Source organism: Nyctibius grandis, chromosome 2 (genome assembly GCF_013368605.1).
Source record: "Nyctibius grandis isolate bNycGra1 chromosome 2, bNycGra1.pri, whole genome shotgun sequence".
NCBI classification, from domain to species: Eukaryota; Metazoa; Chordata; class Aves; order Nyctibiiformes; family Nyctibiidae; genus Nyctibius; species Nyctibius grandis.
In genome coordinates this window covers 92,334,429-92,360,853 of record NC_090659.1, presented here as the reverse complement: position 1 = coordinate 92,360,853, position 26,425 = coordinate 92,334,429, and the positions used below count along the sequence as shown (strand labels likewise).

General features: G+C 38.7%; 1 protein-coding gene across 1 annotated transcript in view; it reads right to left on the bottom strand.

Annotated features, from left to right (window-relative positions):
- The window catches only part of AKAP11 (A-kinase anchoring protein 11), a 44,467-nt gene extending 18,274 nt beyond the window's left edge, over positions 1–26,193 (bottom strand). Inside the window, 19 exon segments of the mRNA XM_068425400.1 lie at positions 1,588–4,570; positions 4,573–4,624; positions 4,626–4,661; positions 4,663–4,704; positions 4,707–4,787; positions 4,789–5,130; positions 5,132–5,343; positions 5,346–5,433; positions 5,435–5,542; positions 5,544–5,572; positions 5,575–5,737; positions 5,739–5,810; positions 5,812–6,257; positions 6,711–6,975; positions 7,986–8,120; positions 9,616–9,663; positions 13,393–13,509; positions 20,698–20,805; positions 26,154–26,193. Of these exon segments, the coding sequence (XP_068281501.1) occupies positions 1,588–4,570; positions 4,573–4,624; positions 4,626–4,661; positions 4,663–4,704; positions 4,707–4,787; positions 4,789–5,130; positions 5,132–5,343; positions 5,346–5,433; positions 5,435–5,542; positions 5,544–5,572; positions 5,575–5,737; positions 5,739–5,810; positions 5,812–6,257; positions 6,711–6,975; positions 7,986–8,120; positions 9,616–9,663; positions 13,393–13,509; positions 20,698–20,757 (5,279 nt within the window). The 5' untranslated portion in view covers positions 20,758–20,805; positions 26,154–26,193.
- Positions 26,194–26,425: the final 232 nt, after the last annotated feature.

Below are 26,425 nucleotides of genomic sequence, written 5' to 3'. Positions count from 1 at the left end.
CCAACCTTAACCACATCACTGATAACACTTTGCTCCAGTGAGCACAAATTTGTGCGGACAAATATGTAGCTTGAATTGGAACCCATCTGGGTAATACAAAGGTGATTTTTACCCCATTTTTATTTACAGTTATATCAGCATTAGCAGCAGTTCTTTTCACCACTCAAGGCAGCTTCTCAAGAAACATATGCATTACATACCATAAATTAGATGATAATGTAAGAAACATTTATAAATTTTGTCATAGTAAAAGCCTAGTATCACCTCCTTGTCACAGACAAAATAAACAGTATCTCTTTGAACCCTGCGGTTTATTGCTGCCACATTCTAACTGGAATTTTTAAATAATATTTTTTAAGAAGTGATTCAGAAACAAAGTGTCATCTTTGATACTGTAAGTATAGAAAAACATCACCACATTACTTTTTTTTTTTTGTCACACAGTGAATAAGGACTCAACCCTGTTGTGCAGAGAGCCACAATATACATCTTACGAGCACTTCTATGCTGCTGGTATGTGTTTCATATCAAACCTTAAAAAATTTAGCTCAGTCCCACGGTGTGCATTAGCCACTGAACATAAAAATGAATTTTATTATTCATCACAATGCCCCTCTAGAAACCAGGAAAAGATCTAGGGCAGGTTATACAGGAACACATCCAGATGGGTCTTGAAAGTCTCCAGAGAAGGAGACTCCACAGCCTCTCTGGGGAGCCTGTTCCAGTGCTCTGTAACCCTTACGGTAAAGAAGTTCTTCCTCATGTTGAGGTTGAACTTCCTGTGCTCTAGCTTGCATCCATTGCCCCTTGTCCTATCGCAGGGCACAAGTGAAAAGAGGTTGCCCCTTTCCTCTTGACACCCAGCCCTCATATATTTATACACATTAATCAGATCCCCTCTCAGTCTTCTCCAGACTAAAAAGCCCCAGGTCTCTCATACACACAAGAATTTGAAAGTCAGATCCTTGTCCATTGTATTACTATTTTATAAGCTAAAGTGTGTTTTAGTAAGTTGTTTTTTAGTTAAAGTAAGGGGCTGTAGATTTTTTTCTAATAATAAGGACACTGTCACAACACAGCCATCATCAAAATAAAGCCTTCATACTACAAAGCTATGGTTAGTGTGACCAGTACCAGATGTTAGTCCTACTGACAAAAGTAAAAATAAATTACTTTTATTTTTTAGCACAGAAGAGGAAATACAGGTAGAGAACAAACCTGGATTCTGTCATGGCTTACAGATCAACAAAACCCATAAGGTCTACTATTCTCTACTGTAGGTACAAATAACAGTATTTCAAGTTGAAATAGTAAGTTCCACTTATTAGTCCCCTACTGGAACACATGTGTGCTGATATACATAGAAACCTTGGTTTCAAGCTCCCACAGGGGGGAAAAAAGTAATTTTTTTTCTGGTTCTGAATCATTTAAATATCACCAGAAAAATAAAAAGAAAACAGACTATAACATGTATCTTTCTAAAAAAAATTTCAAAATCAAAAATTCCTTCTGAGCACGTATTTGAATTAACAATCCTTCTTTTTTTCTGGTATAGAATGCAACAAATAAGAGAAATATCAGTATTACCTTATGTTAACTGCCTGACCAATATTAGTCATAGCTGATGTCATTATTTCAGTAGTAAGGCTTTCAGCAAAACTGACTCCATCTTGTCCAATACCACTGTCTGCTGTCAGACTTGTGTAACTCAGCTCTCCTTCTGCTTTCTCTATGGCCGCAGTAGACGCCTTGTCAGAAAACACTGTCTTCTGTTCTACATCAATGTGAATTTTAGGAATATCAAGCTGAAACACTTTTGATTTTTGACAGGCACCACTCAATCCAGAATGAAGAAAACACCTCACTGGAACGGCGGATTCTTGCACGGGTAGATGATGGGATGTACTTTCTGTACAGTACCGATGTTCCTTCATGCTGCAGCATCTACAGACAGTTCCAGAAAAAGGAGACAGTTTCTCAATGTATGAGAGCCTATCCCCATTTTTTCTGTTTTCAGCCACATGGAGAACAGCCGACTCTAAACTCATTTCTAGAGTATCATCTGCTACTTTCCTAGCGTATTGTTCTATAGCTTGAATTATGCCTTCACTGTAGCCATTTTGATTTAAACTTCCTGTACTATGATACAGTTTATGATCTGGGGAGAAAGGAAGAAATGTCCTAGAAAATCTTGTTTTAACAAGATCCCCTGTAACTTCCTCAAATTCAGTCTTTTTATACAGACAGGAATCTGTCAGAGACTTTGACAAACTTGCTCCCGACATTTTCAATTTCTTCCTGACATCACAAGTGATACTGTGAGCAAGGGATTCTGAAAAATGTAACAACTCTGTACATTCTGTTCTCTGTGTGCCGACACTCCTTTCGTAAATTTGGTCTTCACAGCGATGAATGTTGCTTTTCACTTGCTGTACTGCATCTTTGTCCACTCCTTTGATCAGCTCCAGCTTACCATTTACCGGTGCATTTTGCCCAGGAAATGTCTTTCTGTTGTATCTCCATTTGGTTTTTCTAGCAGCTTGCTGTAAGCCTGATTTGATAGACCTGTAAGCAAGTCTGCTAGCGTACTGATCCATTAACAGTTCGGCACTGCCACCTTCTCTTTTCAAAACTCGAATGATATGATCTGCGTATTCGTCAGTCACACTTTCACAGCTTGGGTATTTGGAAGTCAAACCTGTCATGTCTGAACCTTGTGGTAAAGGAAGTACAGATGAATCTCTCTCCCCCAGCCACTGGTCCCGCACTGGACAGCGCTGTTCTTTTGAACTATTATCTTTATCGCTCTTTCTCAGATAAAGGCAATCCATCTGACAGTTAACCCGCTTCAACCTCAACAGTTTACAATGCCTTGATTTCACGATTTTCTTGGCCTCATTGATGACTTTTCCTGCCATATCACCTGCATAATTCCATAAAGAACTGCAAGTCTCTTCTGGGATATTTATAAATGCAGTATAACCACATCTTTTGTTTTGCATACCTAACTGAACCCATCTATCAGTTTCTCTTTCATTTGTTTTACCATCTAAATGGGAAGCAGCCATTTCAGTTGCCATTGAAATTATATGGGTAGCTAAGCAATCTGCATACTGAATTGTTTTTTCTGAACACTCTTCTTTTTCAACGGGCATTTCAGAATGATCTTCATCTTCACTACTTTCCACTTCTTCAGAAAGTGACCGCATGAGTTTCAGCATAAATTCCTCATTTTCCAAAGAGTCATGTTCAGTTTCAGACAAATCAGTAATGGATGGATTGTATGGTGTAGAAGGTGGTGTTGCAGGTGCAAATTCCTTTGCTAATTCTCCCTTGAGTTTCTTAGATAGTTTTCTCAGGTTTCTCTCAGAACTACCTTGACATGGTACTAAAGGAGTTGGTGGGGGTGTATCAGGCATTACACAGCTATTTCCATCTTTGAGACTTGATTTATCTTCCACCTGCAAAGCATCTTCACTGCCAAACATCACTGAAGAAAAGCTATTTGCATGCAGAAAACAATCAGCCTGTTCCTGTAAAGTCAAAGGTCCTGATGACGGTTTCTTGAGTATCATGGTTTTTTGAGGGCTTGTTTAAGTATGTTTATTGAGGCAGCTTCCTGTGTCAGTGAAGTCCTCTAGAACATGCCTAGCAAACGTGACAGGGGAACAAGGCGGTGGTGATTTTGAAGAAAACCTGTGTCCTTTTTGTTCCTGCCAACAACCTTTAGATTCTGAAAAACACTGAACAGAATGAGCTGGAGTAAGAAGAAATTTACATGGATTATTCAAAGGCATCTGTTGTTGTTCCACCATTATAGAAACATGACTTTGTTTCTCAGCCTCTTGCTTCTTTATCACACATTGTTCTTTTCTACTGATATCTGCGTAAGTCTGTGAGCTTACATTACGTGCTAAATTCTCACCAGTGCTGCGTAATACAGTTTTACTTTCATCCACAGATTGTTTTATGACATACTTGGCCAAGTGATCTGCAAACATAGTCTTGGGGAAATCTTCACCAATACACTGCACATAAGGTTTCTTATCAATTATTTTTCTTGTTAAAAAATCTGTACATTCTTCTACTGCTTTTGTTACTCTAGATGAGGTTATGGCTTCATAAGCTTCATTTACTATCATATCTACCATAGTTCCAGAGAAAGTATTAATGCCTTTCGACCCACTTGTTAATTCTGAATTATTGTTCATTTCAGATCTGTTACTTGCTTGTTTGGTATCATTTTGGTTATGTAAGAATGATGGAGTACTTTCAGTACTTTGATCTGAAGTTAGGTATATATTTCTGAAAGAAGCAACCTCCTCCTCTCTCTTTCTGCTTGTGAAAAGTGGAAGAGTGGAGTCTTTGTATACTTTCATATTGTCATCAGCATTCAGAGCAGTGGATACTTTGGCTTTATAAGCATCAGAGGAAACCTGATGTTGACAAAGAGCTCTTCCAGCTAAGGGCACAGGTATTGAACTTACAACACCAGAGGTGCAAAACAGAGCTTGCTGTACTGAATATTCCTTCTTGGAATCTCGGATTGGCTTCAGTGCTACTGTATCGTAAAATTAGGAAAAACTGCGGAAGTCTGTGTTGACTCTAACATACTTTCTGCACCTCACATATTTAATGTGTCCATGGGAAACACTAATGGCTTGCTTGTGTTGTGAAGGTCACATCAACCTGGGAATAGTTCACATAAAAGCCTCCTGAATGACAGATTCAGACAATCTCTGGGCATAGGATCTTACCACTTTGTCTTCGTAATCAAATGATGAAGGCCTGTGCAGCTGTAGGTGTTGATGGATACGAAAACTGGCATACTTCCATGATTCCTTCAAACACAAGCTCTTCAGCAAGGTCTGCTGCAAACCGTGCGACAGTGTTGGTAAATATTTGTTTCTTCACGTTCCGCAGTTCTTTCAAAGCACCAGTTATAGCTTCGCTCACCAAAAAGTTTGCTATCCCATTAATGGCACACTCCTTCAGGGAGATTGCTCTACGTCTTCCTATCTCATAAAAAGCCATTTGAAAGACTGAAGAAGTCAACCTAGCAGCCAAATGACAAGTGCAGTTGGTGCATGAAGAAACGCCTTTTTGCAGGTCTTTAAATGCACTGCCAAAAACTTTTTTCAACTAATTCAGTTGCAAATTTTTGAATGCTATCTCTAATCATTAATGACTTATGTTTAGATTTTGCTTGTTTATCTGGCTCCTTACTAGTTTTCATTTGAGAATCTCCAGCTTGAACCTTTTTTCTCTTTCAAAGCAATCCCTTTGTGTTTCAATCATTTCCTGCACATACTTGCTCTGATGAGGACTTAGAATGAAAAACAAACCCAGTATTTCAAATGAAACACTATCAGCATATGCTGAATAACTGTTATAAACTGCATCATAGTGATTTTGACCTGCCCCATCTCCACCAAAGATTAATTCCACATAAACATTCAGAAGAACCACAGCTCCCTAATGGACTGAAAGCTGATGATCTAATAGGGCTGAAAAAGCCTCCATTCTCTTCCCCTGATGTTTTAAACTGGGCGAGGTGAATCCGGGACATCAAGACAATGCTATATGGTGATTCTGGTTTACGAGGAGTTGGTTTCTTTACATTGGCTGGGAGAGTGGGACGATCAAACTTGAACTTCTGAGGATTCATTGTAATGCTTGCAGAAGACAGTTGTTCATGTGCAGTCCTCCTTTTCTGGGAGGGATTCCCTAAGGATGGGGTCCCTAATAACTTTACAAGAGTTTTCCAAGGCTTGCTCCAGCTCATCGAACTGATCAAAACTATCAAAAAAATTCACTTACTTCTGAGTCTGAATCCTCTATACCATCTTTCACTACTGGAATTTTTGGAAGTTGAAGTTTTGCCTTCAAGCTTTTTTGATACCCTTCTTCATCTAAGAAGATGATGGGGCTTGGGCTGGAGCAATCCGACTCAGAGGATTCAGCTGGAGAGGAGGAAAACAATGTTTTACATAAAAAATTAACATCTTGATCAGAAGGATTATATGGCTTATAGAAACTCCTTTGTATCCAAGGATCAGAAATTGAGGTTGTAACTGAATTTTTTACTGAGGACAGTTCCTTAAGTCCCAAAATATCAATCAAAGTAGAAGATCTGGCAGATGACTTTCGACGTGCAGAACCCACAAGGATCTTTGAGTCAACAGCTTCTAAACGTTGAGCAGGGATGGTCTGTGAAGCAGCATCTCGATGGTTTCGAGAAGTCAAGCTGCATGCATCTGGAAAAAAAAAAAAAAGAAAAAGAAAAAGATTGCTTCAAAACCAAGAATTTTCACAGAACTACAGAAAACTGCGGACAGATTTTGATGGCAGTTGCTGGGCTTGTTATTATTGTGAAATGCTAGCTGATCTTCCATGATTAAAGCAATCTTTCATTTTTTTCAAATCCTATTATACTAATCTAATCACTGACAAATTCATGTATTTTTTAGTGCACAAAGTAGAACAAGATTCTATTTGATCTGCACCTAACACTGAGATTAGAATCTTTGGTTTATGAGTTGATAGTTGTGAAAAGAACAGCAAAAAAATTAAATTCTCAATTGCATAATACCTCTTTACCAAACATGACTAATGTAAAAGAAGTTACTATTTACATTTACTTTCTCATGAAATCCCAACAGCCTGAATTTCAAATAATTTCTACAAGTCAACAGCATGCAAGAACTTACCAGCACTTTGTATCTTTGAAAGCTCATCTTCATCTAAGTGTTCAAAAGCAGTGACAAAATCATCCTCAATCGAAGAAACTGACTGATTAGTGTCATCATCTTCTCCATGGGATGTCTCTGTTTGATGTTTTTGCAATGAGTTTATTTCCACTGCGTATCTTATGCCTGTGGTATACTTGCTCAGCAAGGTAAATATATAATCAGCTTTGATCGCTGGGAATGAAGGAGACAGTCTCATCACACAGAACACTTCAGGAAGCTGATTCTTGAAAAAGAGAGCAACAAGAAAAGAAACATAAGAACCTTGGAATGATTTCAACTGTCAGGAGTAACAAGCGATTCCTTCAATGCATTTTTATGAACAGTAAACAATTTACAAATATTTTAAAGATAAGAAAATGAATGGAACAGTTTGTGTAGAGTGATAGTTAAAATAACGTACTCATTTTCATAACTTCTGCATTCTGAATAAATCACTGCAATAAAACAAACAAAAGGCTGAGTAATACAACCCTGATAGTATGTACTCAAGAACGTATTAATTAAAGATGCATGTTAAAAATCTCTAGAGGAAGACAGTTTTTCAAAGCACGTTTATGCTGAATAGTACTTCAGTTTATAGGATATTTGTTTCTGCAAGGTATTTTTTACCTTATATGTAACATAATTAAATTTAACATGCATGATTAGTTAATATGGCTTTAAGAAGTTTGCCTTAACAATGCTTATAATTGGAAATAATATAATTCATAACATAATAATAATATTGGAGATTATATCAGAAATAAAAATCATTGAAATTATGTAATTAATAACATTTATAATTGTAAATTTTTTTTAATAAAAGCCCCCTCAGTTTTACGAACACCTGACATTTTCATAATTTTGGCACCTCTGTTTCAAGAAGAAAAGTCTGCCAAGGATGAAAGCTATATCTGAGCAGAGCAGAGATAGGTAACATGACAAGTTTCATCTTCTTTCCAAATCAGCAGTGGAAGGGACTATAGCCTATCAGAAGCATGGGATCAGCACCGTAATTAAATATTTGTTAAATATTTTCTGTTAATAACACAGCACTTGAAAGCACCAAGTTCATTTTGATATTTTCTTACATTCCTTTTAAAGAAACCGCAGAAATATAACAACATTAATACTATTGTGGCTAAGATGGCCCAAAAACACAAGCAAGAAGAAACGTGGTATGACTAAACTCTTTATGAGGCCAAATAAAATGCTACTGTAATTAAGACATGCAAGAAGATACAAAATGTTTACCTGATGTTTCATGACATAAGGTGTTGCCAAGGTTTTCTTTACATCTTTTAGAAATATAACCTCTTTTTCTTTTAGTTTGCACAACTGGAGCGATTTCAGAACATCTGGGAGTTCTACAGAAACAGCTGCCAACTCCTGAATTAAATATACAAACACATTGAGAATACAAATTCAAAAAAATAACATTTAAATGATAACGGTTTTGATCTCATATCCCCCCTAAATAGTAAGAACTGCTAATTTGGTAAAGCTTCTCTTTTCTCCCCTATTTCTTGTACCATCCTCCTCTTATTCTCTCAAACTGTGGTGTAAAGCTCGTGTAAACAAGCTTTAATTCAGTCCATGCTCATCTCCAACTCACTGTTTTACTAAAAGAAGAAATTCCACTGTTTCTCAGGGGCCAGAAGAGGCTTAATCACAAAGAATCATCTTGTAAGAATTGAAAAGCAGCTGCACATCCTACAAGGTACGCAACTACAAAGACAAGACTGAACTTGGCTAACAATGGTTGGTTCTCAATGGATCTCTACATGCTCTTAGTGTGCTTTATTGGAATGGTGTTTTAGCCCACTATCACAAAAACAGGTACAAGGCACTTCTTTAAGCATGACCTTGGATAACTTTTACATTAACCTAATATAGAAAAGGCCTATGAAAGATTTATGATTTTTTTTAAACAATCTAAACACTACTGGTCCGTATGGTACAAAGCAAGTCTCCATAAACCTATTCAGCCCAATTTTCTCTAAATTCCATCTAACTCTAGACAATCAAATAGTTCTTACCCATACTTGAAAGAATGTCTAGCACTATTATCATCTGACTGATTAGCAACATTGATACAACTTTGAACACAAATGGATTCAGAGTTTCTGTTTTTCATTTTTAAACATCAGCAAACTATGACAGCAATCTCTATCTACTAAGATCTAGCCAGAGTAGGAGTGTGGAGTTGCACTGTAAACATGTATGTTATGGGTAATATTGATGTGTAAATTGTACAGGAAGATTAAATCCTTAACTTTTTAAAATGGCATGGCACAACCCCACTAGTTTGCTACACTTCCCCTTTTATGTTATAACGTTTCCTCATCTAACTCTCCAGAATAATATCTTAAGGCATAACCATAACACTGACTCCTGGTCCCCACCAGCAATTCACAGCTAGCAGTCAATTCAGTAAAGTTTTAGCTTTGCAGATGACAATTGCACCACATTAATAAGCACAACTCTACAAAGGAGAAAGTTACAAACCAAAACAGTGATATACACAGGTTTTTAACAAAAAACCCCAAACAAACAAACAAAAAACCTACCACAAAAAAACACAACCCACCAAATACCGACACCCCCCCCAAACACGAAACAAATCCACTCCTCCCAATTTAAGTAAGCTGTTCCAGACCATTCTAATACGAAGACTGACCCAGGTAATATTTTAAATATATGTGAAAGACTGATGATCATATTAAAATAATTACTTTCAACCTTTCAACGATATTTAAAACTTAGATTTTTAAATGCTCAAGATACATATATTTCATTTCTCGAACAAAAAAAAATAGGTACTACTTAGAAGAAATCACCAGTACTGAAGAACATTATTTTCCAACATAGATATATACCGTACCTGCAAATGAGCAGTACCCCTCTCTTCAGCAAAACCTATAAATGTAATCTGTAAAATAAATACATGAACATATTGAACTACAGAAAAGAACTTTTTCATCTTCTGCAGATATTTAAGAGTTAAAAATTCAGCCGGCTTTACCATAAAGCTTCACTGCACTGCCACAAAAAACCATACCTTAGGGTAGCATAGCTTGCTCAAACGTAGCAAGCACATTGCACATAGCCTTACATAAAGAATAGTAACACTAAACTATTTGACTTGTGAAAGGTCAGATCAGACTCAAGAGCATATACAACATTTAAAACCCACCACATTGAAATAGTTCTAGTGGTCTGTTGGCTGGTATAAACCGAGCAACACATAAAAGCCTCATTACCTCTGTTAAAATAAACATGATTTTGCAAAGATCAGCGCTCATCTGTCCTTGCTTCAGGCTGGACACATATAAAACAGCTCCAGTCTGAAATCTGTCCATGCTAACAAACTGTGATACATTTGGATATACTGAAGAGAGCATAACGCCAACACATTATACAATTACCACGTAAATTGATTAGCCTAAGGCCAAAACACAACAGATTACTTAAGCCACACGTTTGCATGCAATATCCAAGCAGACAAACCCCTAAATTAAAATATTCATCCTCAAAAAAAAAAAAGGTCTTGTCAGGCTCAGGAACCTGGAATATGACAGAAATGTCAGCTTTACCTCAAGTTTTTGTGCTTGTGGACAGGGGAGACATTTTATCACATATTCTCCCCTGCTTCTGTCTACAGGTGTCTTGTATCATTCAACACAAGCAGACCAAAGAGAGTCAGTATTTTCTCTTACCTTCATTCTTCAGTGTCAGATCATGATCTATTTTACATCCACTACTCAAGCTTTGTTTCAAACTCATCTAGTATTTCCCTAACGACAAATCTGTGTATCTGTATGCTCCAACAAAATCCCAAAGCATTTATTTTCAAAACAAGGTTGTAAGAAAATAAATTTTGCTTCCATTTTGTAGATATGGAATAAAGCACAAAGATTAAATACTTCCACTGATGTTTGGACTTCAGCTTGATAAGGCTTGGATTCAATTATCTCAGAGCACTATGCAATACACTGAATTTTATGTATTCAAGCCACAGCTCATACTAAATTTGTAGCAGCCTCTCCCTGTTACTCTAAGGTAGTCAGTTGGTTCTCAAGTTTAAAAACAGCAAGGAACATCACTATGTTTATAATCATTTATTATTACCTGGTTCAGCTACTTGCTTGTGCATACACAGAATCTCTGAGAAGGACAGAGCTAGAAAAAGAAATGGCTGAAGAACAATTCTGGTTTGAGCTGTATTTGAGTTTTTAATAGTTATTTCAATGTGTGACCAAAAAAAAAATCCCTAAGCTTTCTTTTAAACTGAAATCACACTAAAATATTAAAAATGCTGACTTGTTTATTTCAGGGGGTCTCATGCTGGGAAGCTACTGTGCTCCCAGAAAAGATCTTCCTGTTTACATCCACTTATCCTTATTTCAGTTATGACAACTTCTTAAATGAAACAATGCTTCGCAGTAGTATTCCAAATAGTTCCAGACAAACTATAGGTCTCCAGCACCATAATCTCTGTGTTAACTATGAAACAAGTTTGAGCAACATACCCTTCAACTCCTACATCTTTTCTTCAACTCCTAAATCTTTTACCTGCACAGTATCTGCAAGTCACCTTTCAACTTCTACATCTTTTTATCTGTATGGTATGTACAATATGAACTGAATTCCTTTACAGAGGAGGCAAAACAGCAAATGACTTAAAGGACTTGGAAAAAATCTAGTTCTCTGAAGAACATTTTGGGAGGCTTTAGGGCTTGCTGCTGATGAGGTTTTTTTTGGTAGTTTGCTTTTTTTTTTTTTTTAATGGGTATGTGCTCTTTTGTCTTCTTACATGCCCTTTCCTCTTCCTCAAGATAATGATTCCAACCCTTTCCTTCTCCCATGGGATAACTCATTGTGCAAGATAGGGCAAAATGCCAGAGTCATAGCTTCACAGAAATGAAGGCCAACCAGTCCATATGTACACTAGTGGTCCAGCAGACTGCTCTCAAAGAGACCACGCCACTGCTGAGTCTGCCTATTTTTGTCTCAATGACAACACTAATTTGGACTTCTTTATTGTGCCCAAACTCCACTTTTCACAGAAAAATAATCACCTTTTAAGACCTCAAACATGTCTGAAGTTAGTACACCAGCTCAAAAGTTGCTGTGGAGTAGGCCAGGGAGACAGAAAGGCCAACAGTTGGTAACACAAGACTTCTCTTTAAACTAAAAAGAATATATGAGACACTGTATTTGAAGGTTATCATAACCCATGGGTACAGAGGAAATGAATTAAAATGGTACAGGAAAACCTAAATTCTGGTTTTCTTAAGTCTGAGTAATTATCTTTGCAGTCCTAATAATGTTCTTTTAACAATATTCTGCATATAGGTGTCTTTCCCTATATTTTCATAAGAAAAAAATGTGTTCTGTGGCAGGATATTGACCCTCTTACACTTCAACCACAGGGCTCTTAATTGCTTGAGCTAATAAGGTAACTAAATATAGTCAGCTGTCTTTCTCCATAGGGACCATCGTTACAGGCATATAAAACACGTTGCCAGCTATTTGCCAGGTATTTGCTACAAGACAAAAAAAAAAAGCCGGGGGCAATATTTGCGGGGTTTCGTAGATTCTACAGCATGGTCTGTCTGAACACACACAGACAAGGTTTTGCCCACTCATCCAGTGCTTACCTCTTCTTCCTTACCTCTAATCTGTCACAGCTCTTCATCTTTCACAAATTCAACTTCTTGCCTGCTCCCTAAATGTTTCATACAGTCACAACCTCACCATCCAGCCAGTCCTCAAAACCCTGGTGTTATCCAAGCAAACCTAACTCATCTCTGCTGGTCACACAATCTGCCTCTTCACTTCCTCCTGCTACTCCTTATCCAATTATCAGTCTTCCCTAATCATTTCCTGAGTCTTTTTTGCTTCATTTCCCCCTATCTCAGCTCCTCTGCCTGGACAGTTCAGGTCATCTTCTCCTTCTCTAAGCTCCTTGTCAGGCCTGTCAACTACTACTTAGTAGTCTTCTAAGACATTTAAGATAAGATACATGGTACACGTTGCTTCTTACTTTTTTCTTTTCCCTTTGGAGAAGTTGCTGTTAGTCTTGTAACTTACACAGCACTAGTCATTCCTCCTCACAGCTTGAGATTTACCTAGACAGTCCTGCATTCTGTCCAGGTCTACTTCTCTCCAGACCTTGTCCAGCTTTTGGCCCATCTGTATTAATGTAAAAGAAGTCTAGATCTGCAATGTTGAGGCTTCAGCTTTTAGTGCTGAGCACAGGCAAACAAAAGCAATCCCTTTAACTTTTATCTTCAGACCTGGATCAAAGTGTTCTGCTACTTTGTTAGGATACCATCCATACAACCTCAATCACAGGAGTGCTCACAAATCCAATACACCCAGTTATACAATTCTTACAAAATCATCTATCTACACATTTTGGTTTTTCAGTGTCACAAATCCTACAAAGCAGAGAAATGTCATCTTGAAATGTCACAGCTCTTTTCAAGACTTCAGCGACTGAATTCAAGAATGACAACAGGGGATACAGATTTTATGGCCAGTAACTTGCAGCATTGTTCACATTTACTATCCTGCAACTTCCCATACTGCTTCAAGCTAAATCGTCTTCTATCATAGCCACAAAATATATATAAACGGTAAGGTTATGCCAAACCTCAATAAAATTATCTTGTTCTTCTCGATTTAGACATTCCTCTGCTGATATATTGCATAATTCTCTTCTGCTGTGTAGCAGTGACTTCATAGAGTGCAGTACACCTTCACCAAAACTCTGAAAAACAATGAAAAAAATATAAGACCAAAAAAATGCATTTTCAGTTCTGGATACAGGGTCCATCTATCTATCTATCCCCTGCCCTCATAGGTTTCCCTACTCTAAGTACTATTTCAAATTACTTTGTATATAAATCGCCAGGTTTGAAGTTTAAATTTACTTCAGGGCACGGAACTGAAACAGCTAAGTTGTTTTCTTCAAGCAATACTTTTATTCCAAAAGAAGCTGACCGTTCTGCATTAAAAAAAAAAAAAAAGGTGAGAACATGCAGACTTGGAAAAAAAGAAACAGATGAATCCGAGAAGAAATCCAAGCCCCATCTATTCCTTGCATCAAAGCCTGTATATGGATGGAACTTTTCCATCACCTCTTCCATAAAAAGGATGAAAAGCAAGTTTATCCAAGAAAAGTTATGGAGCTGGCTTCAAAAGTCAGAGGGGAAGAAAAACAAACAAACAAACCCCCAAGAAAATCCACCCACATTCTCCTTTCCCATTCCTTGAAGACTATGAAACAACTGTAGCTTAATCCCATGTAAATATTTCTTGTAACATTTCTTGTATTTACACTTATGGAGACATGCAAGCACCCACAGATTACTAAAAAAGGCTTAAGAATCTAAGACTTTCTCCCATTATAACAATGTGCAGCAGAACAAAAGAATTATCATCACTGGTATCTGAAGTCAAATAAGACAAGAAGACAGAACAATAAAAACTGGTTCACTCAGCTTGTAAAAAAGACAACATCCTCTCACTTGTTTTATGAAGTCAGCAACCTTTTTTTTTTCTTTTTTTGAATTGTCATCTTCTCTAGCAAGTAGTACGGTTAAGAAGAAAAATAAAGATCATTATGTGGTTATAAACTGTTAATCTAGTCAATTAACCTCACCTCCATCCCCGGAAAGGTGATGGAACAACTTGTCCTTGGTGCTGTCTAGGCACATCAAGGATAGGGGGATCATTAGGGGCACTCAGCATGGCTTCACCAAGGGGAAGTCATGCTCAACCAACTTGATAGCCTTTTATGAGGATGTTACCCGGTGGATAGATGATGGTAAAGCTGTGGATGTGGTCTATCTCGATTTCAGTAAAGCGTTTGACACGGTCTCCCACAGCATCCTCGCAGCTAAACTGAGGAAGTGTGGTCTGGATGATCGGGTAGTGAGGTGGATTGTGAGCTGGCTGAAGGAAAGAAGCCAGAGAGTGGTGGTCAATGGGACAGAGTCCAGTTGGAGGCCTGTGTCTAGCGGAGTCCCTCAAGGGTCGGTACTGGGACCAGTACTATTCAATATATTCATTAATGACTTGGATGAGGGAATAGAGTGCACTGTCAGCAAGTTCGCTGATGACACCAAACTGGGAGGAGTGGCTGACACACCAGAAGGCTGTGCTGCCATTCAGAGGGACCTGGACAGGCTGGAGAGTTGGGCGGGGAGAAATTTAATGAAATATAACAAGGGCAAGTGTAGAGTCCTGCATCTGGGCAAGAACAACCCCATGTACCAGTACAAGTTGGGGGCAGACCTGTTGGAGACCAGTGTAGGGGAAAGGGACCTGGGGGTCCTAGTGGACAGCAGGATGACCATGAGCCAGCAGTGTGCCCTTGTGGCCAAGAAGGCCAATGGCATCCTGGGCTGTATTAGAAGGGGTGTGGTTAGCAGGTCGAGAGAGGTTCTCCTCCCCCTCTACTCTGCCCTGGTGAGGCCACATCTGGAATATTGTGTCCAGTTCTGGGCACCTCAGTTCAAGAAGGACAGGGAACTGCTAGAGAGAGTCCAGTGCAGAGCCACGAAGATGATTAAGGGAGTGGAACATCTCCCTTATGAGGAGAGGCTGAGGGAGCTGGGTCTCTTTAGCTTAGAGAAGAGGAGACTGAGAGGTGACCTCATTAATGTTTATAAATATGTAAAGGGCAAGTGTCATGAGGATGGAGCCAGGCTCTGCTCAGTGACATCCCTTGACAGGACAAGGGGCAATGGGTGCAAGCTGGAACACAGGAGGTTCCACATAAATATGAGGAAAAACTTCTTTACGGTGAGGGTGACCGAACACTGGAACAGGCTGCCCAGAGAGGTTGTGGAGTCTCCTTCTCTGGAGACATTCAAAACCCGCCTGGACGCGTTCCTGTGTGATATGGTCTAGGCAATCCTGCTCCGGCAGGGGGACTGGACTAGATGATCTTTCGAGGTCCCTTCCAATCCCTGACATTCTGTGATTCTGTGATTATTCTCTACGCGATTGCTCTGTTAAAAATGAAGTGAGAAATCAGTGTGTCCAACTTATGACAAGTTCTTTCAAATTTGCATAGCTTCTTAAAAAATAGTAGAAGTGCTAGATAGCCAAATTCAGTCTGAGTATGCTTTGCATTTCTGATACTCCCACAAGAAAAACAATTCCATTATGGTAAAAAGTGATCTTACGTATTATAGTTAAGCCTCAAGAAAGACTTTTTTTTTTTCCCCCTGTAGAAAAAATGGTATCAAGTACTACTACATGGGAAGCACAATTATTACAGCATGGATAGTGTCACTATGCTTGTGCTCAGGGTGATACAAAATTAGGAAACCATTTCTAGAATGAACAGACAAAAGCAAAACAGAAACTTCACTTCAGGATCCTTGAAATTACCAAAACGTATTTCAGAATGTTAGCAAACAAGGCCCAGACTACCACCTGACAGCCAAGGCCAAGTGACATTAAAGCAGTCAAAACACTCACTTCTATGGAAAAGTAATAGCTGAACTATTTTAAAATGCATTTTAGGCAGTTTTTGGGTCATTTGAAATAAATTAATAAAGTGTTCATCTAATTTCCACTTTCATCTATTCCTTTGTCCCCACATGTTTAGTTGCAATTTAACTCCACACTTTAGTTATATATCTTTGTACTTTCCAAAGTATGCTGACAGTGTCTTTCGCTTTGATTCTCTGGATCTTTCAAATTTACAGGTGGCTGCAATACCAATATTGCTTAAAGACTCTTCCTCAGTAATTCCTCCATTCACCTCATACAAAAGCCATTTGTGAAGTCAAGTGAGAATGCTGAAATGTCTCATTTTCAGCTTCTACAATAACTTAATCAGTCACATCACTCAAAATAGTAATTAAAAAGAAAAAGGTCATACAACACAACCTGCTAATTTTCTGCAGACCAACAGTGATCCAGTTTGAGAAGGGCTTATCATTATTCTCTAGTAGTTAGCTTTTCCAAGGCTATAACTACTTCATGTACCTTATTTATAAGGAAGTAATTTTCCCAATTTTAATATCCTGAAATAAAAGGCAGGAGGGATAACTAGAGCAGGAGTATGGTATTAGGAGCTACAATAGTTAAGGTGAAGGAAAAGTCAAGATTTTGGAGAATACAAAGTTGAAGTAGGAGAAGAAGAAAGATGTAATAATTGGAAAAATCTCCTTCAGGTCTGGAAGGATCAGCATACAGGACGAGATGTAGGTCTGGTAGCACACTGATGGTGGCACTGCGTAACTGAAGAGATAAAATATCCATATTTAAAAAGGACAAGGAAGGAAGTGTTGTGTGTTTTTAAGTTCATATTAACGAATATAAGAGTTCAGAACATGGAAAGAATAAAGATATGGATATTAACAGGCACAACACAAACAGAGAGAAAAGATCTCATCTATCTGGACTTCCACAGATTATTTACACTGAAATATATGAAGAGTTAACAAAACCAGAAAAAGACAAAAGTTTACTAAAAGAACTGTTTCTGGAAAAGAAGAATTTGCCCAAACTGAGATAGCAAAGGGATTTTTTTGAGGATATAGCAGGTGTAGGTCAGTAACCCAGTAACTAACTTCCTCAGAATTTATCTTGAGACTGAATTCCAAGCATTATCATCATCATTAATAAATTTAATGGGGGAAAAAAAGTAAATACGTAGATGAAATCTGATGATAATTCAAAGTAAGCAGGTGTCATCAGTTAAGAGGAAGAACAGCATAACATATAGGAAGAACTTGCTCAACATTAGAATATTTTAAAATGCAACTATATGAAGTGCAGTTATGTCCTTAAAAACTAAAAGCAAACTTTAAAATAGAATTGCGAATTCACAAGCTGGGAAATAAAAGACCTGAGTTTACTTCTTGATCGTGGCAAAGCAATGAATGGTCAATATGATACAGCACTGAAAATAGCAAACGTGACCCCAGTATGCATCCTTTAGTGAAAGAACTGACATCATCAGAGTCACTGAGAAGGACATCCTGTGTAATTGCACATACAGTACCATCCACATGTAAAAAGATTAACTCACAACAAGCACAGAAAGTAGGACTATGAAGGATAATCGCTGGAATGCAGAGGCTTTCATACAAAAGCAGACTAAAACCTTAGTTTACACAGTTTCCAAAAACCAAGGCTAATAGAGGACAGATCACCAACTGTAAAAACATCATGAGGCTGAACATCAGCAAAAGAAAAAAAAAAACCTCCTATTTAAGCTGAAGAATAATAACATCCATGAGCAAACAGGTATAAATTTGTTGTGAATAGCTTCAGCCTGGAATTCGTAAGATTCTTAGCTATTACAGCAGCGTGGTTCAAAAAGACTTAAAAACAGCAGTAGGTTTCTTTTTTTAATCTCCCCTCATTAATTGTGAGACTATATTTAATAACTTTTTCATATTCTTATCAGAATTGTGCTTCTGACAGCAAAGGACTGGACTCGATTTCAAAGAAATCCTCATATCCAACAGACAATGAAAGCAAATTCTCCCACAACCCCAGTTTAGGAGACACGCAACTACATTAAAAACTGAAAACCAGTAAGTTCCCAAGACTATCAGCTCCATTTAGGTAAGGACAAGAGGTCATCTTCAACAAAAGGATGTCATTTGTTTTCATAAATAGTATAACTACTTCCAGTATACATCGATATATGGTCAAAAAACCCCAAGCAATCTATAAAGCTCTACTTGCTAAGCCTGTGTACTCCTCCCTCACAGAAATTCCAGTCACATGTCTCGCAAGAAATCCTATTTCAACTGCAAGCACAGATTTCAAACTTACCAGGTCGTACTAAGGGAAAAACGCAAATATCCTCAAATGCGCACAGAGCAAGACAGACCTGAACAATGAAAATCCTTGTCACACCACTAGCTCAAATGACCAATTCAAAGTTTTGCATTGCCCACTTTGTGGCCAGCAAATCAAAGAAGTCATTATCTGTGGATCCTTCACAGTACACTGGAGGAAATTCTATACTAATTGGTCTCATGAACTATTTTGAACAACTGCTCTCTAAGATTTCAAGCAACCCACAAACCTTTAGGGTGCTACAATCTGCAGAGAAATCAAGTCCAGCGCTGGAGAGTCATGTTTACTCTGCTCTTAAGTAACGAAGAAGTTCCTCCTGATTTCATGTGCTCCAAGATGTAAACGGACTGAATATTTTGAAGTCATTTTGTAAAAATGGAAACTCAGGCTTTAAATGTGCATACCACAACCATGCACTGACTTTTAAGAGCTACTACTGCAACAATTGCTGTTAAGGTTTACAAAGTATTATGAGGACATGAATCAGACTGCAAGCTGTGAATCAACAGAAGAAGAAACACAGCGCGATTCTGACCATCCTACTGCCTGGCTCTGTGAGAAAGAATGAAAGTTCCATACTATAATCTAAGTAGCCGCCCCTCAGGGAAACATCAAGAGGAGGCAGCCACAGATCAGAACATTGGAGTCTGGCTGTATGAAAATGTAGAATTCTGCAAGACACCTGAGAAGGGTCAAATTCCCCTTCCTAGAACCATACAGTCCAGAATGCTCAATGGCAATTAACAGAGCAGTTCACAGAGCTAATATTTTAGGCAACCATTAGAATCAGTGAGGAATCACTGGTCACTGTCATTATTAGAAGGATGTTTCTGCAACCCAAAGGTCTAAAAACCTAGGGGGGCTTTGTTGGTTTCTTTGGTTTGTTTTTTTTTAAATTGAAAAGGAAAAAAAAATAAAGGGCAAACTAAAAAAGTCCTCTAAAATCCAGTTCATGTTGAGGTTAAGAATGCAAAATTACTTGACTGTAGTTAAAGAACTCTACTTGAGTTGGAGACTTCTCATAAACCAATAGAAGTTTTTATACAATGTGTCTTTAAGTGAAAGAATATCACCCATAATTACAAGTTGCTTAATGTATGGCAGTTAACATTCCGTATCAGGACATGGAACAACTGATGACCTGCCTGGCAGGCCCACAATGCTTACTTTTGCCTCCAAGCAGTTTCTACAGGATCTATACCACAGACATTGTTTCCTTAAAAAAATAAAATCTGCTTATGGAATAAAATAATGTAATTTTCATGTGACAAGATACTTCCTTGCTCAGTTTCTCCTCTTTAGCACTTCACACACTTGCAAGTAAAGAGTTTATTAGTAATCAGGAAAGACCTAGAAAAATACTCATCTGTATTCAACTACTTTGAGAAATATGATTGGATAAATCAATGTGTTCCTTCAGGATAAACTGCAACTTTCATTTGAGTAAGTACTTACAGAAGTTGCAAGAAAAATTGAGGAAGAGTATTTATGTTCTCCAAGCTAAAGTGACAAAATTTAAAAGAATAAAATAAATAAATACTGTTAAAAAAAAACACTAATATTTTTCGTAAGTGCTAGGCGTACTTTTTTTTTTCACCAAAGCATCACCTAGAAGTTCATTTAAACACAAGGATAAGCCAGTCAAGAAATCAAGATCTAAAGATAAAGATTTACAATAAGCCCTAACACAGACTTCACAGAACAGTTTTCAATGAACACTACGTATTTATATTTTATTACATATAAACTTCAAAAACTTGTGCTCAAAATAAAAGTTATACTCCAATAAACAAGGCAAATTTTAGCAAATAAATACATCATGATTTCATCATATCACCTTAAAACAAATGGCAAAGACAAAAGGCAAAAGCATGCACCCCTTCCTTCCTTAAATTATTCTGTCTCCCAGTTCATCTGCGCTAAATACGCCAATCCCTAAAGCAAAGGCAGTTTCTTTGCCTCCTTGAAAAGTTAAGAGAACCAAAATTAAAACATGTCAAGAAAAAAAAAAAAAACAACACCTGAAAAACCCCAACCAAACCTACCAGTTCACTTGGTTCATTATTAGACTGTTGTGATAAAGATCGAAAAGCTCCAAAATATCTATTTGGGTTTTAATTACCTTTTTCACAGATATTCTTGGTTTCATTTGATTGCCCGGAGCCCTGGCGTACATATCCATGATTTTACCAATCTTCGTATTCGATGAAAGAAGTCAGCTCAAAAATACCTACAGAAAACATTAATACTTGATTATTTTGTTTCCCCATTTAGTATGTACACGTTTTGAAAATGCAAGGAGACAAAACAAAAACCAACAAAAACAATTAAAAAGGATTTTAAAACTGAGAAAGATGAAGCAGCACACCATGCATCCTGATTGCTGCCTTTGAAAAAGTACTGCCTGAACAATTTTTAAAATGATGCATGAAATGTAAAACACAGCTTACATCTAGTTCCAACAGTTTTCTTCAACTAGATTTCAAGGCTGCTTTGGTGGGGGGGAACATAACATTAAATATTGTTTCACTATCGCTGATACTCTGGTGAAGTTTATCAGCAGATTCCTGTACCATACAATGCACTGGAGCTACTCTTCAACAATCTCGAGAAGGAAACATACTACTTACCCACTCAGCTAACTGGCTTATTTATTTCTAGTCAAGTATTAAGTACTCCAGACAAACACATGTGACTCCTGTTCACATATCAACATTCTTGTTCTCTGGCACTGCTCTGGGCAATCCTGTCACTGCTGGCAAAACACTGGGAACCAAAGATGCATTTACCAGCACTCTTACTTCACCAAAGTAGGTCAGAAGAGTTTCTGCTCGAGTCAGCTACCCTTATTGATCTTAAATCTAATTCTAACAACAAAAGCAAAAAAAAAATATAGCAATGAAATCAAAACAAGTTTTTCAAGTTTCCCTGTTTAATCAGCAGCAATGAAAAGAAACAGAATAATCTAGTTTGTTTCATTCATCTCTACATCCCCCCAAAAAAGGCAATAAATATAGGGTATTAATAGACAGAAAGCATGTGCTGGGCTTTTAAGTTCTATGGAAGTTTTAATACTTCATCTTTTCCCATGGTCACACAATTTAGCCAGGAAAAACAACTCCTAGACTACCCAAAATAAACCAAGTAAGGAGCAAATGTATGTAAAAATGACTGTGAAATAAAAAATAAACACCAAGACATCAGAGTATAGGTCTCCTTTGCACAACTGACTGGCTTGGTTTTCTCAATCTCATCTCAAGCACATATTTAACCTTTATATGGGAAATAAATCTTCATATGGGGTTTGTTCTTGAGTATATGTAATTTAAACAAGAGTAGTAATGGCATCAAGTAATTGTATACTTCATCTCTCCCCCCCGCCCCCCCAACACTTGAGCACCTATAAAAGTAAAACCTCCTCAAGAATACAATAGCAAGGGATTATTAGGTACATCTATTCACATTTCACCTTGATTTCTGCTTTCCTTTATAAAGATGAACTTGCCACAATCTTAGGAAAAGAGTTACTTATGTAAATAAACTGCAACATTTTAATCTCTGGAGCACAGCATCTCTCTTAGCTGGATGTGTGAAGTTCGGAAAATGAAGACAACTACATGAAGCAGCTAGGTACATGTTAGATTATCTATATTATATATAAATATAATAAATACAAATAAAAAACTCAAATCATAGCAAACTTCTGTGGATAGAATATTAAAAAACACAATGATGCTTCTGTTGAGAATCATGCGTTTAAAAAAAAGAGCCATGAAACAATATCAAGCAAGAAGAAGAAACCCACCTCACTTGTCCCTACTGCTCTATCTCAAATGGCTAATCCAGTGTGTTATTCTCATCATATCAGGGAAATACTCTTAGACACATCCCTGTCCTAAGAAGAGCCGTCTATGGCAAAAGCTGGCTTCTCACACAGAGTCAAGTCAATTACTTGAGCTCTACATTTTTGGACTGATTGCTCCTTGCAGCAAAAGGTTGACATAGCAAAATCATGGAGATGACTTTATAACTGTGTTGGGTCCCGCAGTATTTACTCAGGTACAGTAGTCTACAGTTACACTGCCTTCAGGCAGCAGGTTAAGTATGTCCCTGTGGCATGACCCAAGCATCAATATAGAGCCACCTGCACTGTCACCTAACTCATGAAACCAACAGTCTTGTAAATCACAGTACAAAAACTCTGAAAAGATGCTGGACAGAAACTGTGCTGGCTTATCAACACACCATAACCATATTGTCTTGTCTGCATCCTGCCCTTCAGTACTTGAATTCTACAGGTTCCCCTCCACCATCTATAGCATCTCAGCTCTCCGTTATCCATTTCAGAGAAATCTGAAGGGTCCCATGTGTCCAACAACGCAAGAAAACCTGAAAGTGTTCTTTTTAATTTGTCAAATTATTATCCATTTTCAAAAGAACAATGGTCCAATCATCTGAGAAGTACCTACACTTTAAAACTAACTGGAAAGGAAGTGAAAGCACTAACAAACAAACCGGCCTAGAAATAGCTCGTTTCTTGTGTAAATAAAACCTACTGTTTAAAATTATTTTTACTTCTGCATATTGTATTTGACTATTAAATTTAATTTCCTTCTACTGTAAACTCAAAAAAAAAGGGGGAATAAATGGCAGCAGTATCAGATGTAAGAGGAAGAAGACTTTCCTGTTACTGAATAGCTATCAGTAGACACTGAAAAAAAGAAAAAAACTGATCATGTGAATAAGTGATAAATACCCACACTAAGTTTAACCATCTCTATCTTTCTAGCAAGTTGGATCACCTTAAATCCATTTTTTTTCAGTGCTTTGTTGAGGAACACCTTTCTCATCAGACCGTGTAATAAGCATTTAGGCAGCTTTTCCAGTCTTGTTTGAATGTACGTAAGGAGCAAAATTAAATAGTGAAATCAGCTTAAGGTAATCCAACAGGAATTTTGCCATGGATTTCATATATTCGTATAAATTTATCCTATGCCTAAATTTATTAAAAGCCAGTGTGTACTGACGATCATTAGCTGACAGAAAGGAAGAAAATTTATCTTTGGTCTGTAAAGTGCAAATGCGCAGAGTAAATCTCTTAAACAGCTATATGGGCATATGTGTACATGTGCACATCTATGTTAAAGGCATACTAAGACATGAGGAATCTGAATCATATAAGCAATAAATTTGAACTATATGCAATATGTTCTCATTAAATTATATTTCCAATAGAAGACAACAGTATATCTATGATTATGTTTCAAAAAAGCATTTTTGCTGTAATATTGTTAAAAAAGACATCTTTCTTTTCAAGCAAAATTACCTTCTTGTCTTCAACACAATGACCTGAAGCAGCCAAAGAACTTTTGCTGATGATTTGCAAAAGCCAGGTTTAATCAAATACTCATCTTTGAAAGATTCATTCCAAATATGAAATTTAAAAATACCTTAAAAACAACAAAATGCACTCTTTTATAATGTTAGCAAAACAACTGCTATTAAAAACCAAACTATACAAGCCTAAATTGACAAGAAGGCAGAACAGTCTAACAGATCCTTCTCTAATTCTCATTTCTAATGATTTATCACTTTCACTAATTGGGTTGGCAGTCTTGAAAAAGTCCATTTATAAAATGACAAGTTGTCTTGACCACAGCCGCATCCACACTAAGAAAAGGATGGGGGTAGGGGTGTGTGGGGAATACATCATTGTTAGTCACCATTAATGACAATTATGAAAGGTTGGATCTTCTTTTTCTTGTTGGTTCTAATTCTTTTACATTGTATTTTTGTCACATAGAAGCATGACATGAATAACAAGCTTCACCAGTTTCAAAAGAATCCTGCATTTTCTCTGCCTAGATCATTACTAAAAATCATCGCTTCCATCTTCCCCCACAGTCCTGGGTCTGGATTCTCAAACACATCCTGGGAAAAAAATATTACTTGATGTACTAGGAATATTGATTAGTCTAGATTTCGTGATTTGTGCAATTAACTTTTAAGATTCTGTACTTTATTCTGTTGTGTATTTCATACATAAAACGACTAAACCAATTATGCTACGGGGGTATTATTTTCTAAGCAGTAGTATTTTCTCAAGCAATCTTATTTCCCCTTAGAGAAAACTTCACCAGAGAATACCTTGTTCAGGAGATACTTCTTGGTTTTGCTTTTTTTTAAAAAAAAAAAATTACATCATACTAAGTAATTAGCAGAAAGAGGGAATAATCTAATCTATTTTATTATTTTTCCACACTGAGTAAGACTTTCCACCACTACACTTCTTCAACTGCCAACAGATTTTAAAGAATCCCTGAAGGATATCAACCAAGATGGCATCAATCAGTTACCATGCCTCAAAAAATCACCTTGCCCACAGACCAAGAAATACCCCTGGACAAATGGGACCAATATTATTCAAAACCACTTAATTTTTCAAGAATTAATTGAATATTGGCATTATCGATCACTAAAGGCTAACTGTACAATTCTGAAATAACCTTGCAAATACAAAGCAACGTAAGACTCTTCCCAAGTGTAATGTGGATAAATGAACTGCATTGTGTTACCACTGATTTTAGAATCACTGATCTTTTCCAGATACAATATAACCTTTTTCTTGATCCCTGTTTCACTCTGGCAATATATCAGGGCTTCAATAAGGTGGCTGTAACACCGGATCTACAGTTCATAGCCTTCTTTTTTTTTTCCTCCCCATTGGATATTGGGAGAAAACAGAGAAAGGTACTTCAGCCATAATAAAGAAAGCCCCTCAAAAGAGCCAAGAAAGCAAACGAGCAATACTCGTTGTTCCTCCTCCCTTCAGGGAGGAAAGGAATTGGGAGGAGGACGAGACACTTTCAAAAAGCAAAACGCTGAGAATGGGGTGAACTTATTTAACCCGTGTGCATCAACCACGAGCCGACTAATGCTGGAGGTAACGCGAACTTATTTAGCTTCCGCGCATCAACCGCACCACCACAGACACGAGTCACTCTCCAGCCGCAACTGCAGACAACTCCCAGCCGAGGGGGTCACCGGACTTCCCACCGAGGCGCCCCACCGGGAGGCCTTCACCGCAGGCCGCCGCGCCTGCCCCGGGACTCTCCGGGATGGCAGCAGGGATGCTGCGAGCACTGCCCCCGCCCCGGCTCCGCGGATCTCGGGGCCAAAGCGCTGCGTTAACACCCCCGCCTCCGCGTCCCCGCTCCGTACTGCGGTACAAGGGCGTCCTGCGCGGCGCGGCCCCCGGCCCCCATCCGCGCCCTCCCCTCAAGTGTGTGCCCGCCGCCGCGGAGGACCCGCAGGGCCCGCGAGGAGCTGCGCTGCCCCAGGCCACACAGCGCCCGCTGGGGAGGCGCCAGTAGCGCCTCCTCCCCACGGGGAAGGGCGGCGGAGGATGATCTCCCCGTCCTCCGCCTCACGGGAGCGGGCCACCTGTGGGAGCCAGCCCCGCCTGACGGGCCGGCGGGCTGCCCCCTACCCTGCGCGGGGACGGAAGCGGCGGGCTCCTCGCCCCTCAGCAGGGCAGCGGGGGACGGCTGAGGAGCGGGGCGAGTGGGCGGCCCGTACCTGACTGACTCCTCAGTAGCCAGCACCCACAGCCATGTCACCACCAAAAGCAACGGAGCAACCGCTCCGGCGCCAGCGCCGCCGTCACCGCCGCGGCGCAGCGACCCTCGGCCGCCCCGCCCCCTCCTGCCCCGCCCCCGGCGCGCGCCTCCGCTCTCGCGACGCTTCGCCCGCCCCACGCAGCCTCGTGCGCCTCCGGAGACGAGAGGGCGTCACGTGGCGGCTGCCGCCGCGCCCCTATTGGCGGGAATTGGAGGCCGCCCCGGAAGGGT